Source organism: Protobothrops mucrosquamatus, unplaced genomic scaffold, assembly GCF_001527695.2.
Source record: "Protobothrops mucrosquamatus isolate PMUCROS unplaced genomic scaffold, P.Mucros_1.0 scaffold1031, whole genome shotgun sequence".
Classification (NCBI taxonomy): domain Eukaryota; kingdom Metazoa; phylum Chordata; class Lepidosauria; order Squamata; family Viperidae; genus Protobothrops; species Protobothrops mucrosquamatus.
In genome coordinates this window covers 303,389-318,754 of record NW_015387265.1, presented here as the reverse complement: position 1 = coordinate 318,754, position 15,366 = coordinate 303,389, and the positions used below count along the sequence as shown (strand labels likewise).

Below are 15,366 nucleotides of genomic sequence, written 5' to 3'. Positions count from 1 at the left end.
TTTCTTCTTGCAAAAGAAAATATACGTGTAATTCTATTTTTCCCAAGCTGCTTTGGACTAGCTTGAGGTGAACAGGTTAAGTATACTCTTCCATTTCAGATTGCAATCTCTGTAGTTGCATTTTATAAACAAAACAAAGGAAAAAGGTGAGCCTTGGTGTCCTCTATTTTTTTTTTGAAACTTCTGTGACCTTCTCTTTTTATCTTTTATAGAGAGAATGCCTTGTTTATAGTTCAGGATAAAAGAGGTACTGTTGGAGAATATTCCTCAAATATTTTGCTTAAGATATAAACTTAATTTATGGCTTTATCTCTCTAAGAAATACTGCCATGTGGCTAAAGAATTTTAGAATCTGCACTTAATACCCCTTTAGCCCTCTTTCTTTGGTCACATGTATTCTGTACTTTGTTTCAAATAGTAAATGAGATATTTTGTATTTTGTCTGGGGACTCTCTAGTTCATTTATATTTGGCTTATAAGTGAAGAACTAGTATAATGTTATTGTGGATATTAAGTAAGCCAAATTAAAATTATAATAATGTATAAAAATAGCATATTCTATAAAGCAAATCTAAATTAATGTTGCAGCTAGGTGCTATTCTTTGTCATTTGCTATTTGATTCAATGGATATGCAATTCTGTGAGCTGGTTATATTTGGATCATTGGCTGGCACTTTGAAGGAGTTTCCATGAAGACCCATAGTCATCTTCTTGAATGGAAACTATATCATAAAAATAGAAGAATATGAGATGAGAAATGGACGTTGTTTTAACACCTTCCATAGCTTCCAAGAGGGAGGTTAGGGTGACTAAATAAGTCTTTTCCATCACTGAGATTCATTAATGTCTGACAAACATTCTGCCAATGTAAAGTGCAATATAAATGCTAAGCGAGGTAAACCCCTTCTAGTGCTAAATCATTTAATTCACAATTCAGTGTGAGACAACTGTGATTTATTTAAGAGAGCCATTTAGCACTTCATTGATAAGAGCTTTTAATACTGAGCTTCCATTCCAAGACTGTGCTTCAACAAGCTTTTGTAGCTTTTCCTAGATAATAAATTTATTTATATCACTTCAGCACCTAGCATTGCTGAAGTGATATAAAGGCTGTCTTCATTGCTGTTATTTTGGACGCAGCAATGATTGGGTGACTTGAAAGAATGTTATAAGTTGCTAGTGGAGAAAAGTAAGTCTTCCCGACACAGCCTGTAAGTACAGCTAGGTAGGCCATTGTCATCTCTTCTGATCTATGGTTCCATTGCCATCACTGCTTTCCCTTTTTATTAGGCTGCTCTTATATATCATTTTTCACTTGGGGAACCAATATCTCTTGTGAGTACTGAACAAGAGATGTAAGAAACTCATGTTGCCCTCACTTCTTCTCTACTTGGTTGGCTCAGCTCTTTTCCATCTTCACATTTTGTTAAAAAACTTATTTCTGAAAAGTTGCTTTCTTGTGAAAGTAGGCTTTTTCCTCTCTTCCTGTTATGCTGTTTTTTAATTCAGTATTCCCCTTTCAGTTATGTATTTTCTGTACATATGATAACACATGTTTGGTAACACTACTATCTGTATACCACTGATGACTGGTGATATTAAAAGGTTTTTGAATTTTAATCAAAGGTTTATTGTGGTCATAAACCAGCACAAATGCAAATAGACACAAATTGGGGTGGGGGAACTAATAACAATATTTCTCCAATCTTATTTTCATTGTATTGATGGTTATTTTTGTCCTCTGCTGTTTTGTTAAAACCTAATTTGCTGTTTTTCACAGAATTAATATCGAAAGGCTCCTTCAAATTGAACTCAGCTCCTGGTGACTTCACAGATACAATCACTTAGTTTTTCTTAACAACAATATAACATGATGAGTAATGGCCTTCTATTAGGATTTTGCTTTTGTTTTAAAAACACTTTCTTATACACCTAGGATTTCTTGATTGTCTCCCATCGAAGTTAAAATTTGGTCCCTAGTTTTTTGCATTAACAGAACTAAGCCATTTCAATTATCTCAAAGACTTCCTTAAAATTAACAACAGTATGATATTTTCATAAACTGGGCTGCATAGTAAGTGATGTGTGATGTAACTGAAACATTCAGTGTTTTGAAGAAAGATCTTCAATCATTTCCAAAATATCCCATTGAGAAACACCAGCTACATATCTTGTTTAACAACAGCATCGGCCAACCATAACTTAATATGATTTTACTAATTGAGTTAATCTAAATTATTATATTCAGTGGCATGATTGACCAATTATAATACAGATAGTCTTTGGCAATTAGGACTAGAGTTGCAATTTCTAAACAACATGGTCATAAAGTGTAATATCATGTGATAATGTTGCTTAGTAAAGGCAGTTCTTGTTGCCATCATTAAGTGAAGACTACATGGATTGTTAAGCAAGGACCTCATGTGATCATGACTTCTGTCTTGTGCTGGCTTCCCCATTGATTTTTCTCATGGGAAACCAGTAGGGGATGTTGGAAATCTTAGTCACATGACCACAATTGAAATTGCAATGTCATAATTGTGAGCTGCCCAGATTGTGACCACATTATTGCAGGGGTGTTGCAATGGCTGAGACTCTAAGGGCTGGTTTTAAGTCCTCCTTAGTCAGCACCATTGTAACTTTGAATGGTCACTGAATGAATGGACAAAACCTGAGGATTTCCTGCAATGACCCTTAGTCTGGATCTGAAGGTCATTTGATACTTTGGGGTTGATTGCTTAAACTGTAGCATTGGTTCTCAATGAGTAAAATGAAATGGGAGTGATCTATTTCAGTCAATGAAAAAAGATACTACCTGCTCAGAAATATAAAGATTTAGGTTGGGGCATCAATCTAAATATTGTCAATAATAATGTACTGTGGAATAACTGCTGTGGAAATGAAATGTTGGTTATAAATTTTATTATGCTTCATTATTAATTAACTATATGGTCTCTAGGCATACAAACTTATACAAAGTCAGGATCTTTTCCTAAAAATTTCATTCAAAGTTCTCCCTGTGAATTTTGATGGTAAATATTCTTCAGGTTTTGTTCCCTTTCTTTAGACTTTCTGCATATCTGACATTCAATTATATTTGGTTTTCAATAGTTGACTATTTGTTGGTATTTTATAGTAGTCGACAGCTGATGCACTGAATTGATATTCAGTGATTCTTAATATTTAAAAATATTTGAAAAACCCATATTATTAGTCTGAGTTTCTTTTAATGTAGATCAATATAGAAGTAGAGATTGTATATGCAGAAACTTCATTATCCCCTTCTGTCACATCAACAGAAAAACAAACAATCAAAAAATAGTCAGGACAGTGGGCTAAGTTGATCCCACTGCTGAGACCAACAAATCGGAGTTTCTAAAGTTGAAACTCAGAAGACAGTAAAACAATTGTCTAGTTACTCCCATTATAAATTGAGCTAGATTTCCAGTCTGTAATAAAGTATGTAATAAAGCTACTTTCTTTACTGAGCTTTAAAAACATTTCTAACACTGTCAGCCAACTTTTATAACCACTGTAATTGGTATCAGAGCTGACTTACAAACATGCAGAATCTGGAAGAGGCTGCAGCTAGTGAGTGATAATCAATGGAGCCTTCCAGTATCCTTATTAACAGCCATAATAACATGAGGGACAGAGAAGGATGGCTAAGGTGGCATCATGCAAGCACAGAACTGGTAACCTGCCAGTTGTCTGTTTTATAAAAGAGGCAACTGGAGACCCAGCCCACATGCAGACTCCAAATCTCTTATTTTATACAGCCCATGGAGCCTCTTTTGATCAAACCTCCAGAAATCGGTTAGTCTTCTCTACCTACAAACATAAAAAGCCACCTGATGTATGCACCCAAAAAAGAAGAAGTTCAATTGAAGGAGAAAAAAAAATCCAATTCATCCTTAGGATGTTGGCTCTCATTTATTTTAGCTAACTGGGCAAATGGGAGTGGACTGTAAATATTGTAGTCTAACATGCCTAGAAGTGCTGAGTTGGATATTCCTGGTCTAATTTTCTTCCTCCAGTATAAGAGAGTGATTGATATTGTCAGATTTGTGAAAACAAATTATGACTTAAATCTGGTGGAACTCGTTAAATCCAATACAGTTGTTAATTTATCTGTCTTTGGTCTGAAACAATATAAGTTTCATTGTTTATTTAGTGTTTCTAATCCATTAGAAAAGTAGGACATGGTTTAGGGACATCTAAGTCTTGTTCTGCTGTTTAATGTTGTGATTTCTCTTTTTATTTTCACAGATTCCTCAGATAAGCTATGCTTCTACAGCCCCTGACCTGAGCGACAACAGTAGATATGATTTCTTTTCTCGCGTTGTCCCCTCTGATACTTACCAAGCCCAGGCTATGGTAGACATTGTTAAAGCATTCAAGTGGAATTATGTTTCAACTTTAGCTTCTGAAGGGAGCTATGGTGAAAGTGGAGTGGAAGCATTCATCCAGAAATCCAGGGAGAATGGTATGTGAATTTATATCCTTATAAAGATGGGTTATATGGATAATAGAACATCTTGACATAGATGAATGGAATTATCTTTAAATGCCAGACTTGGAAGTCACAGAATGTCATTACAAAGCTTCAGCATAATGTATCTACAGACACTGTGTTGAAAGTATTAATTGAATGAATAATTGGTCCCCATTAGATATATTGAATAAAAAATGATAATGTATGAAGGAGACAAGAAAGTTATTGTTATAAATTGGGGTTGCTCAGAAGGATCTTTGGAAGTGTTATATTTCTTGAAATGCAACCAAATTGCTATCTTAAGGTATTTAAAATGGTGATAACAAACAGATCTAACAAGGGGGTATACATTCTATTTCCTGTCATAATTCAGCTGGACATTGTCTATTAAATGGAAGTTCCCCTTTATGCTGACTTTTTAAAAAGTTTTATTGCTATGTGAACAGAAAAGTGATTATATTAAAACAGCCATAATAATTACTTTATTTTACTATTGGCTTTCTCTCATCCCCAACCTATGGGTGAGGCTATTTAAAATCATCTTTAGTTGTTCCAAAGTTACAACAATGTTTCCCTCTTCACTAGCTTGTGATAATGCAGTTGATGAGATGGTTCTGACCAGGTATTATTGGCTACTTCAGATCGGTGTGAACATATCCCCTCCCCTCTATTTACGCAGTTTGACTTTGGTTGGAGAGACAGTGAACACCTGGATTTCTTAAAGTCATCTGATTCCATAAGATCTTTCAGGTCTTATGCAGGCTCTTTATAAATCTAGGTTTGTTCTTCTGAAAGCATAATAAACCTGCTCTACCGTATGACCTGCTTTATATATGTAAAATGCTAACCATGTTATTTAGGGGCATGTGTGCCAGAAAACCAAATCCCACCAACACTGGCCGAGTAAGTTGCTGCTGCATATAAACAGGGAGAAAACCCCACACTCCCTAGTATTGAAGATGTTACCTAGTTGGGTTATGAAATGTCTGCAAGCAAACAATCAAGTTCAGAGAACACCAAGGATTCCGTAGTCCAGTCCTGAGCTATGTATATTCGCTTCTAGTATACATCTTTTTCATATTATTCTTGTAAGGTGTTATTTTTAATTCCATATTCGAAGCAGCTTCGGTATCAGTCTTGTCCTCTTCTGTCATAATTTCTAAATCCATTTTTTAACAATGGCAGATAATCTTAAAAGTGATTTTTGAGTGCATTGTTCCCAAATATCCTTGAATTCTTCCAAAGTTAGAATACTTTGTTGCATTCTATATTAGTTAAAGATTAATTATAATCTTTGATTCTTTCTGGTTCCTCCTAGTTTCCAACTTTCAAAGTCCTCTATTATCATTTCCCCCCTAATCAAAAACATTTTCCCACAGGAAGGGTAGTGACACTTAATTTCAAAATCTTCATATTTTTTATCAAATTTAAACAACCCACAGGAAGGGTTCTTGTAATTAATTTTAAAATCTTATTACAAAGCCATATGGCCGCTTAATCCATTTATAACTTTCCAAAATCACCCTTTTGCTGTTTTCTTCAAAATAAGAATTTTTAAGTCCTTAGACTTAAAAGTCTCTTTCACTGAGGATAGAAGGCAACTTATCTTGTGTAATAAAACATGTCTTTCTGAAGGTTCTTAATATCAAAAAGAACCATTAACAAGCAATTTCTAGAAGTGATTATGAAAAGTATATGAACCCGGTATCCTTTTGAAGGCTCTGAACTGCAGCTTGAGCAATGATGGGTTTTTTTTGGTTCTCAGAACATTATAATCTGCTGTAGATTGCTGTTTATGGTCCCTTAGCAGGGAGTCACTGTATTGAGTGCTATGGGATTGAGTGGGCAATCCCACATCTTCTCCTTGTTCTGGAGAGGAATTTGAAGGAGCTGATTCTTTTGTGGCTCCTTGTTCTACTGAAATAGTCAGTTCTGTTCTCTATGGAGCTATCTTCAGTCCACTTATTTGATCAAGGTTAAAATCTATGTGTTGTTTCTGTTAGCTCTTAATGGATTTTTCTTGATCAGGATTGAATGATAGGCTTTAAAGATTTGTTCATAGATAAGAGATAAGATATGAGAAGATGAGATCTTTTGTTGTATTTTTTTTTAGAGAAAGTGATAAGCTATTGTGTTAAAAGTAAAGAAATATAGAACTGGTTTATTTGATTAAGGTTAAAATATATATGTTATTTCTGTTAACTTTAAATCAGTGGTTCTCAACCTTTTTAATGCTGCAACCCCCAACCGGTCATAAGTCGAGGACTAAACCGGTTGTAAGTCGAGGACTAAACCGGTTGTAAGTCGAGGACTACTCAACTGGTCGTAAGTCAAGGACTTTCCCTGCCCGGGAGTGCCGCGCATGCGTGGTTCCGCCCCCTGCGCCGGCCAAGGCATAGCTGGCAAGTGGCAGAGACGGAGCAGGCCGACCACCCAAGGGAGGTAAGGCATCCGCCGGAAAAGGGGAAAAAATGGCGGACAAAAAAAATGGCGGACAAATAAAATGGCGGACAGCCTTGCTTGGCGACCCCCGTGAAATGGTCGATCGACCCCAAATGGGGTCCCGACCCACAGGTTGAGAACCACTGTTCTAGGAAGCTACAAATCAGCTAATAGAATAAAACAGGATTGGCTCTTCTCTAACAGCCCATCTGTGACTCTTGACAGCATTCTTCATACAACTGGGCTAACGCATACATTGCAACTTTGGTAGCCTTTGAATACCCACATGGAAAGCTACCATAAGGAACCTGTTTTTGCAACTTTCAAAAGAGGCTGCTGTATATGAAGCTTCCTAGGTAGCTATGACAAGTAGACAAGGGACCCATAGGTTGAGAACCGCTGCTTTAAATGGACATTTGCTGACAATGACCGAATGATAAGGTTTTAAAATTTGTTTATAGATAAGATATGATAGGAAAGGATTTTATGGTTGTAGTATCAGAGAAGGTGGTAAGTTATTGAAATTATATTTGTCTTGATGAAGCAAGAAATATTTCTTTATATATCTTTTTTCTTTATTATACCTTTTATTTTTCCCTTTCTCTGCACTTTTTCTTTTTTATATTTTTATTAGTTTGTATTAATTTTTAATCTAATCTTTGTATATGTAAACTTTAATAAATGCATTATAAAAAGCATAGCTTGCATAAGATAGAATTGTTGTCATATTTTTATTATCTTTATTCTTGAGCCTTTAAGAGCTGGCTAAGGGCATGCATATTGGCAGGTAAAAGTAATTTCTTACAGTATTTCCTTGCCATAAACAGCTTAGCCTACTAAATTTCTGTAGGTAAGGTTGCCACTTAAAGCATCAGAATAGGGCTGATATAAAAGATGGCAATTCAGCCATGGATACAGACAGACCTTGGGAGAATTTGTAGAATTGCTTTTCAGCTTCCAGAGATTTTTTGACAAATGGGATTGGTTCTTTAAAAGGCTTTGTTGATAGATATTTGTGCGTGTGGTTTGCTCTTCTCTCCCCATCTGCTATATTAATCAGAAGAGGTATATTTTCCAACCTTGTGCAAAAGCATCTGTGTTTATATGTTTATACAGCACATCAAGCTTCATGTAATTGCTTATTTTTAAGGACCACATAGTGTCCAAATGTTAGACATTGACAATACCCTGCAGATATAATCCTGCTATAAATCTTGCCTAAGCTCTTTTAATTGCACAGTCTATGCTGGATTCATTATTGCAACTATTTGCAAAAGAGTTTGCAGGCCACAGCAGAGAGACAGAGAATTATGCTAGAATTTGTCCCAGATACTTGTAATATCAGTGGGCAAGTATCCCAAGGTCAGGGGCTGAAACACAATTCGTTGACCACCACTGAAACAGAGATAATATTATCAAAAGGTATAATATCTAATCTTAAGCCATTTTTTTCTGTAGTTTAGGGACAATCTAAACCATTCTCCTTTTCCATTGTTAAAAAAAATCTCCAGCTGACTATTATGAGGAAATAAAAAGGTAGCAATGCATAGACTTCCACAATAAGGCACAGTGATGGAAAAATGATAATATATGTGTGGTCATGACACAATGCAAACCCCAGGTATACATACTTGTTTCCTGACATCTGATGTGTCATGATGAATTGTTGTTCTACAAAAGTCTACATGGAAATGTAGTACCTTTAACTTCTACTTTCATTTTTGTATTTGGAGAAATCCTTTTGCTGACACTATCTATGAATGCTGAGAGCCTCAAATAGGATGGGAGGATTACTCCCCCCCAATCAAATCTGTTATCAAAATAATTAGTCTTTCTTAGGGAGGCATAAATATACAAACCAGTGAGTGTGTAAATTCCACATCTTTGAACATTATAGAATGTTAAGTTTATGGAATCAGCTACTTTGCCTCAATAAGAAATATAAGAGAAGCATAAAATGCAACGGACACGGGATTCATCCCTTGTAGGAATTACAGACACCCGGAACACAGGATCAGGTCATGGTTAAATGTGTGCATGTATTTCTCTTCTCTTTCATTTATTCATTTGACCAAAGTTTAATGCCTGTGGATAAAACTTTATGTTTGATTATTTATGGTGATGCTTAAATTAGTTATTTTCCTAACATAGGAATCTGTATCCAAATCTGGGAACTTATAGTTAAAAATCTTTTTTTGAGGTGGTATAGAACTGCACATTCTTTGTCTCATCCTATATTTCTTTCTTTCTTTCTTTCTTTCTTTCTTTCTTTCTTTCTTTCTTTCTTTCTTTCTTTCTTTCTTTCTTTCTTTCTTTCTTTCTTTCTTTCTTTCTTTCTTTCTTTCCATTTCTGAACTGCCCATAGCCATTGAAGAGGGACTCTGGGTAGTGTACAATAAAGCATTAAAATATAAAACAGTATAAAAATTAAAATGCTAAGAGTTAAAATTTTAAACCTAATCCTTAATATGAATGGACAAATAACTTCTAGTGAAATTCATTAATTCCTGCTGTATAAACCTTATAAATTCTTACAATACTCTACATTTCAAGAATCTCATAGAGGGTTTTTTTTTAATCTACTGTGGGAGTATGCAACTTCCATTAGTTTCAGGACAAATAGCATAGCAAGGGTGGAACTCCATAATTCAATTTGGGGAGAGTTTGAGGGGGTAAAATGTGTACCTAAACTGTAAACCTTAAGATGCCCTATTCTCTTAGTCCTCAGCGAACTCTAAAATAAATATCCCCCCCTGCCTGAAAATAAGGGAAAAAAATAAGGCCAAAAGTTAGATGGGATTGTGGAGACTGCAGAAAAGATACTAACAAGCCATGCTTTATACATTCCCATTATGTTCCACTTTTCCAACCAATGATGTATCATGGTAAAAGAAATCTGAGAACTTAGTGTGAATGCTTACAACTCCAGTAGATGGCACTTCAGTCTTTGTTGCTTAATTCATATAGTTTATTTTGTGGGATGAACAAAGCTTGCTTTGAGACATTTCAAACCACCTTAATTGTATCATGTTTTAAGAGCATTTCTGCACTAGGGAACACTGCCTGTTCTGGAGATGTTTGACAAACAAAATCTTAGTCCATAAAAGAAGATCAATACTAGATGATTCAGCTTCCCATACCTTATCTCAGCAGTCTCTTAATGCATTCTTCTCATTCATGATGTATCAGGTAAAAAAAAGTCCTGCTTTCCATAGCAGGTTGTGACAAGGACTGATAAAGATACTAATATAGCAATAACACAAGAGTAATAGTGTTGTGTTCTCATCTCATCTCTCAGAATATTTATTGCTGTGTTGCCCTCTTAAAGCTTTAAAGTGCTGTGTATCATCAGATAGCCTTGTGGAATAGGTCTAGTGACTTCTCCTGGATATAATATTTTTTAAAAGAATTATTTAAAATCTCATTAAATGTTCAGATTTTAGGAATTTCAGCCATGTCTCCTTGAAATCTGGAGCAATCTTGGATGAGAACATTAAGAACTCATATGAACTTGCATGAAAACCCTGACATCTCACAAAACCTGGCAGTCTTACGACATACCAGCTCTTGTAATGTTTCTAGAAATGTATTGGGATCTCAATGGCCATTGAGGAGGCATTACGGATGTTGTGCCTACAGTTTCTACAAGCAACCATGCTTTGTGTACCACTGAAACTTAATTTTACTATGCAGTTACCTCAAAGCTGAAGGAGATTGGTGAATGAAGGAGAACATTTCAGGGATCATGCATTGGTGAATCCAGCCATTCATGAGTCTTGCATCATTATTGTTTATAATCATAACCATGTACAAACATATACGATTGTGGATTATTGAATAAATAAAGGCTAACCCTCCCCAATATCTCAGTCAGGAATGCAGAAAGCACAATTTGGAGGTCCCAGGTAACTTGACAGATTTTTGAGATTCCCAAAACCAGAGATGGTAAGCCCCAGTTTTTAATCATTTTAAAAATTTTAAATAATTGGGGGACAGGGAGGTATTAAAGTCAACACCCAAATCTTTTAAGCTATATTGAGATTTAAGAAACCCATATCATTCTTTAAAATCCTGAAATCTTCGTCCTGGCTCCAATTAGTTTTGGTGCATGTTAAAGGAAACATGTTATTTCTCTTAAGCTGATGGAAACAGCAGATTCCTAAAGACTAAGAAAACAATGCATCTTGAAGTGCTTAATGCACAGAGATTCACCGCTTGATGCCAAACAGGGCAGTCAGAATCGATTTACAAATATAAGATGTGGGGCTTCAACAGCAACAGCAAGAGCATTTAGGCTTATATACCACCCCAAAACTCTTTAGAGCACTCTCTGGGCAGTTTAAAATGTAAACATTATTTGCATATTGACCCCAGCAATCTGGATCCTCATTTTACTGATCTGAGTCAACCTTGAGCCACATTAGGATCAAACTTCAGGCTGTTGGCAGTTTGCCTGCAATACTATACTTCAACCACTGTGCCACCAGGGCTCAGTGATGCTGCTGTGACTGCCATCTTGATTTTTATGAAGCTCCTCTGTGAATGCCACTGATGATCCTTATTATGCTAGCCAGTTTACCACTGGCCAGGCATGATGAAAGTTATAATCTCATGCATCTGGAAAATTGGAGACTGTGAAAAAAGAAACAACTCAAGTCTTTCCTCTTCTTTCATTAAGTTGGTATGTGAGATGTACTGTATACAAATACTATCAGATCAGGTCAGCAGAACATGGCAGGGATTTGTCAAGAAGAGGAAAGCATTTTGCTGACTGTTGATACAGGATGCTTAAAAGAGATTACCATTCTGCAAAGCTGCATCATTCCACATTCCTTTTCTCCCCCTTTATTTTCTAAAAGACTTAAAAACAAGAGTAAAAATTCATGTAATACACATTCATAATATATAGAAGGGTTGGAAGATACCTTGGGGGTCTTCTAGTCCACCACCCTGCTTGAGCAGAAGACCTTACCCCATTCCAGGCTGGTCGTCCAATCTTTTTCATAAGCTGGCAATAAAAATTGTTCATACTTAGAAACATCAACTTTAAGAGAATATTAACTTTTTGTTCTTTACAGTTCATCTGAGATTGATCTGGTCTGCTCACTCTTGTTTTCGATTAATTGGTTGCTTTCAAAATGATTTCAGAATGATTCAAAATTAATACAAACTAGAGCAGAGTACGAAGGAAAAAAAGAAAGAAAGAAAAGAGAAAGTTACATTGCAAAAAGAAAAAAAGGTAGAAGAAAAATAGAAAAGTAAAAAGATATAAAGAAGTGGCTTCTGGTCTTCTTTACAGCAGTTATAAGGACAGCTGCAGATTTACCCCTTTCTCTAAAGTTATATTGTGACTTTCTTTCTATAATCTAGCCTGTCTAATCATCAAAACCATAGATCATAAGTTCATTTTTTTTCTGTTTTACACATAAAGTCCATAACAGCTTTCCAGTCAGCAATATACATAGTTATTGTCCTTTCTATAATCAAACAGGTCAATTTTTTCCCAGCACGTTCTATCATCTTCACCAACCTTCCCCTTTAGAGGGACACTATGGAGAACTTTATAACCATGTCAGAAGTTGCTATAAGACAACCTAGCTCTTAACTTCCATCTCTCAAGATATAATCACATTTTTGTAAATAGAAGTGCCAGACATCTTGAGAGAGCATAGACAATCACATCTACACTAATGGAGGAATGCTGGTTGTGGAAATACTCACATAATCATCCTAACTGCAGCATGTTCTGCAAGAACTTAAAGGGAAATCACATGCATCTCATAGCTGCATAGTTCCTTAGCTCCTCTTTGCAAAATTGTTCTGGTATTCCTCATGCCAACTTTCCCCCTCAGGATATACAGCAAGAAACAATAGACTGAGAATGGTAAGAGCTTTCTGCTGTATCCAAGCTGGTTCTTTTCTCTTTTGGTTCTCTATTGCCTAAACCATAAACAGAGGGGAAGAGGGGACTAAAGAGTGTTTTCTGAAGCAGAAAAAGTCATGTGGAGCACAGACTGCTGTCTATTACTAATTTAACTGTATCTGAATGGCACATTAAGTTCTGGGGAGATCTGTGGGACATTGGGCTATTTAGTTCTAGTCCAACTGCGTTATGGCCTTATAAATGGATAAAGGGAATAAAAACTTTGAGGTGGTGAGTTTCTAATCATAGTGCTATAAATAGGAACTGTCTTAATTCTAGGCTTCTCTGCTATGGGAGCTTGGAAAACTGCTTGCTTTTTATTTATACAGAGAAGCTAATTTAGCAGTTTTTGCTCTTTAGTGTTTGGGCTGACAAGCTTTATCTTCATTAGTACTACAGTTTATGCGCATTTCATGTATAAAATTCAAATAACAAATTTGGGAATGAAATAACACAAAAATATGCTCTTATATGTCAGAGAAAGCTCTGGAATGTATAATTCGCTTGCTTTTTCTGTGGAGTATTTTGACCAATCAATAAAGGATCTCCATGAGTGTATGTTGGCATGTACCCACATGCAGCATATAATCAATTGTCATCACTGTGCTAATCACACAGTGAGAACAAAATGTTATCTCAAGATCACCACAAAAAACACCAAGAAGACAAACATCTGTCCGAAATGGTGTAGGGTTTCCTGCCTGAGCAGGGGGTTGGACTCGATGACCTCCAAGGTCCCTTCCAACTTTATTATTATTATTATTATTATTATTATTATTATTATTATTATTATTATTATTATTATTATTATTATTATTATTATTATTATTATTATTATTATTAACCATTAAGGCCCTATGAAGCAATTCAGTTTTTTATGCTTTTCTGGAAGGCCATTGTTTTATTTATTTAGTTGGATTTCTATACCACATAGTTCTGACAGACTCTAAACAGCTTATGCCACCAATATAACATATAATTAAAATGAAAACAACAGCTTATGATCATTGACAGCAGCCAAGCAGATGTGCCACATGTGGGGTACAGTAGTATTCATTTGTCGCTAAATACTTTCCTGAACACCTATGTTTTCATATCTCTTCAGAAGCAAACTAAACAAGGGATAGATAGGCTATTCTATAAGAGGAGGTAAAGAAGAGAACTGGCATGAAAGGGATCTATACCTGAATTCCAATATGTTTTGAGGCAGTTTGATGTAGTGGATAAAGCACCATACTAGAAGTCAGGAGATTATGAGTTCTAATCCTGTCTTAGGCACAAAGCCAGCTGAGTGATCTCTAGGAAAAAGGCAATGGCAAGTCCCTTCCAAAATTTGCCAAGAAAACTGCAGGAACATTGACGCTGACTTGAAAGCACCAAAAATATGAAATTGTTTTGTGGGGATACTTTATCATCAGAGGACTGGAAAAAATAAATATTCAACAGGTTTCAAGTTTCACTGGAACACATAAAAAGATTATGTAAATAAAATTGGATTTACACAGATCAATAAGATAAATAATAAGCTTGTCCCCTCACATAGTCCTGTTTTATATTTTTGTACATGTGGATTTCTGGCGTGTAGTTCTTATTTCAAATTATGTAATGAGTACTCTATATGAATTCTGTTCACACCTGAAACTTGTTGAGTGTATTGTAAATATGTTAGCAAGTTATTTCATTTATTTTTTCAGTCCTCTGACAAAGAAGTATCCATTTGAAGCATCTTGCTACTCAGATACAATAAATCCTTCTTTTTTCTTTTTCATGTAATTTGATTTGTATGTTTCTTTCTGTTTGTCCCCACAAGGTTGCTGAATGGTGGGTTTTTTGTTTTTTGTTTTGACAAAGGAATTCTCAACAAATCCTCTTTCCCTATGTGGGAACTATCAATGGGTGGGGATGAGTAATAAGCCAAGCAATCATTCATGTAGGAGCGTAAACATAACAACCAGCACCTTGAATTGTAGACTATTAACCAGTATTATACTGAGTTGCACTCAGCTGATGCACTCACTTTTTAACTGAAGTGGCATAAAATCAACTGTAATAAAGTAAAAAAAAATGCTTGACCAACTAAGTTTCTTAGTGGACCTCAGAGGCTGTGCCATATACAGTAAAATTTAATAACCCAAGTGATTGCGCATAAAGCCTGCTTGCTATTCCAGAAAAGCCAAAGTTGGTGCACAAGACTGCATATGCACCTCTATTGGGAATCTTGTGCACAGGTATAATGCCTTTGTGATGATGTGCACAGTCAAACAAATTGCCCATCACATTTTGGAACAATTGTAGCTTTTGAATGGTCTCCAAAGGCAGCCCATGAATAGTGCATTGCAGTAGTATGACATTAATCGTTATTGCAAGATCCTTATATCCCCAAAGGGACTGCAACTTTGCACTGGCTGAAGCTGGTCAAGAGACCCTTGGCCATAGCTTCTGCTGCCTACTGTGACTCCAAAAGGATATCCAAGGTATCAACATACTACCTCAGCAATAATGATTG

The 15,366-nt window shown here is 35.7% G+C and overlaps 1 protein-coding gene across 1 annotated transcript in view; it reads left to right on the top strand.

Moving 5' to 3' along the window:
- LOC107291015 (metabotropic glutamate receptor 4) overlaps positions 1 to 15,366 on the top strand; it is a 268,099-nt gene that overhangs the window by 72,847 nt on the left and 179,886 nt on the right. The window contains exon 2 of the mRNA XM_015819964.1: positions 4,270 to 4,486. Coding sequence (XP_015675450.1) covers positions 4,270 to 4,486 — 217 coding nt within the window. The remainder of the gene's footprint in view (positions 1 to 4,269; positions 4,487 to 15,366) is intronic.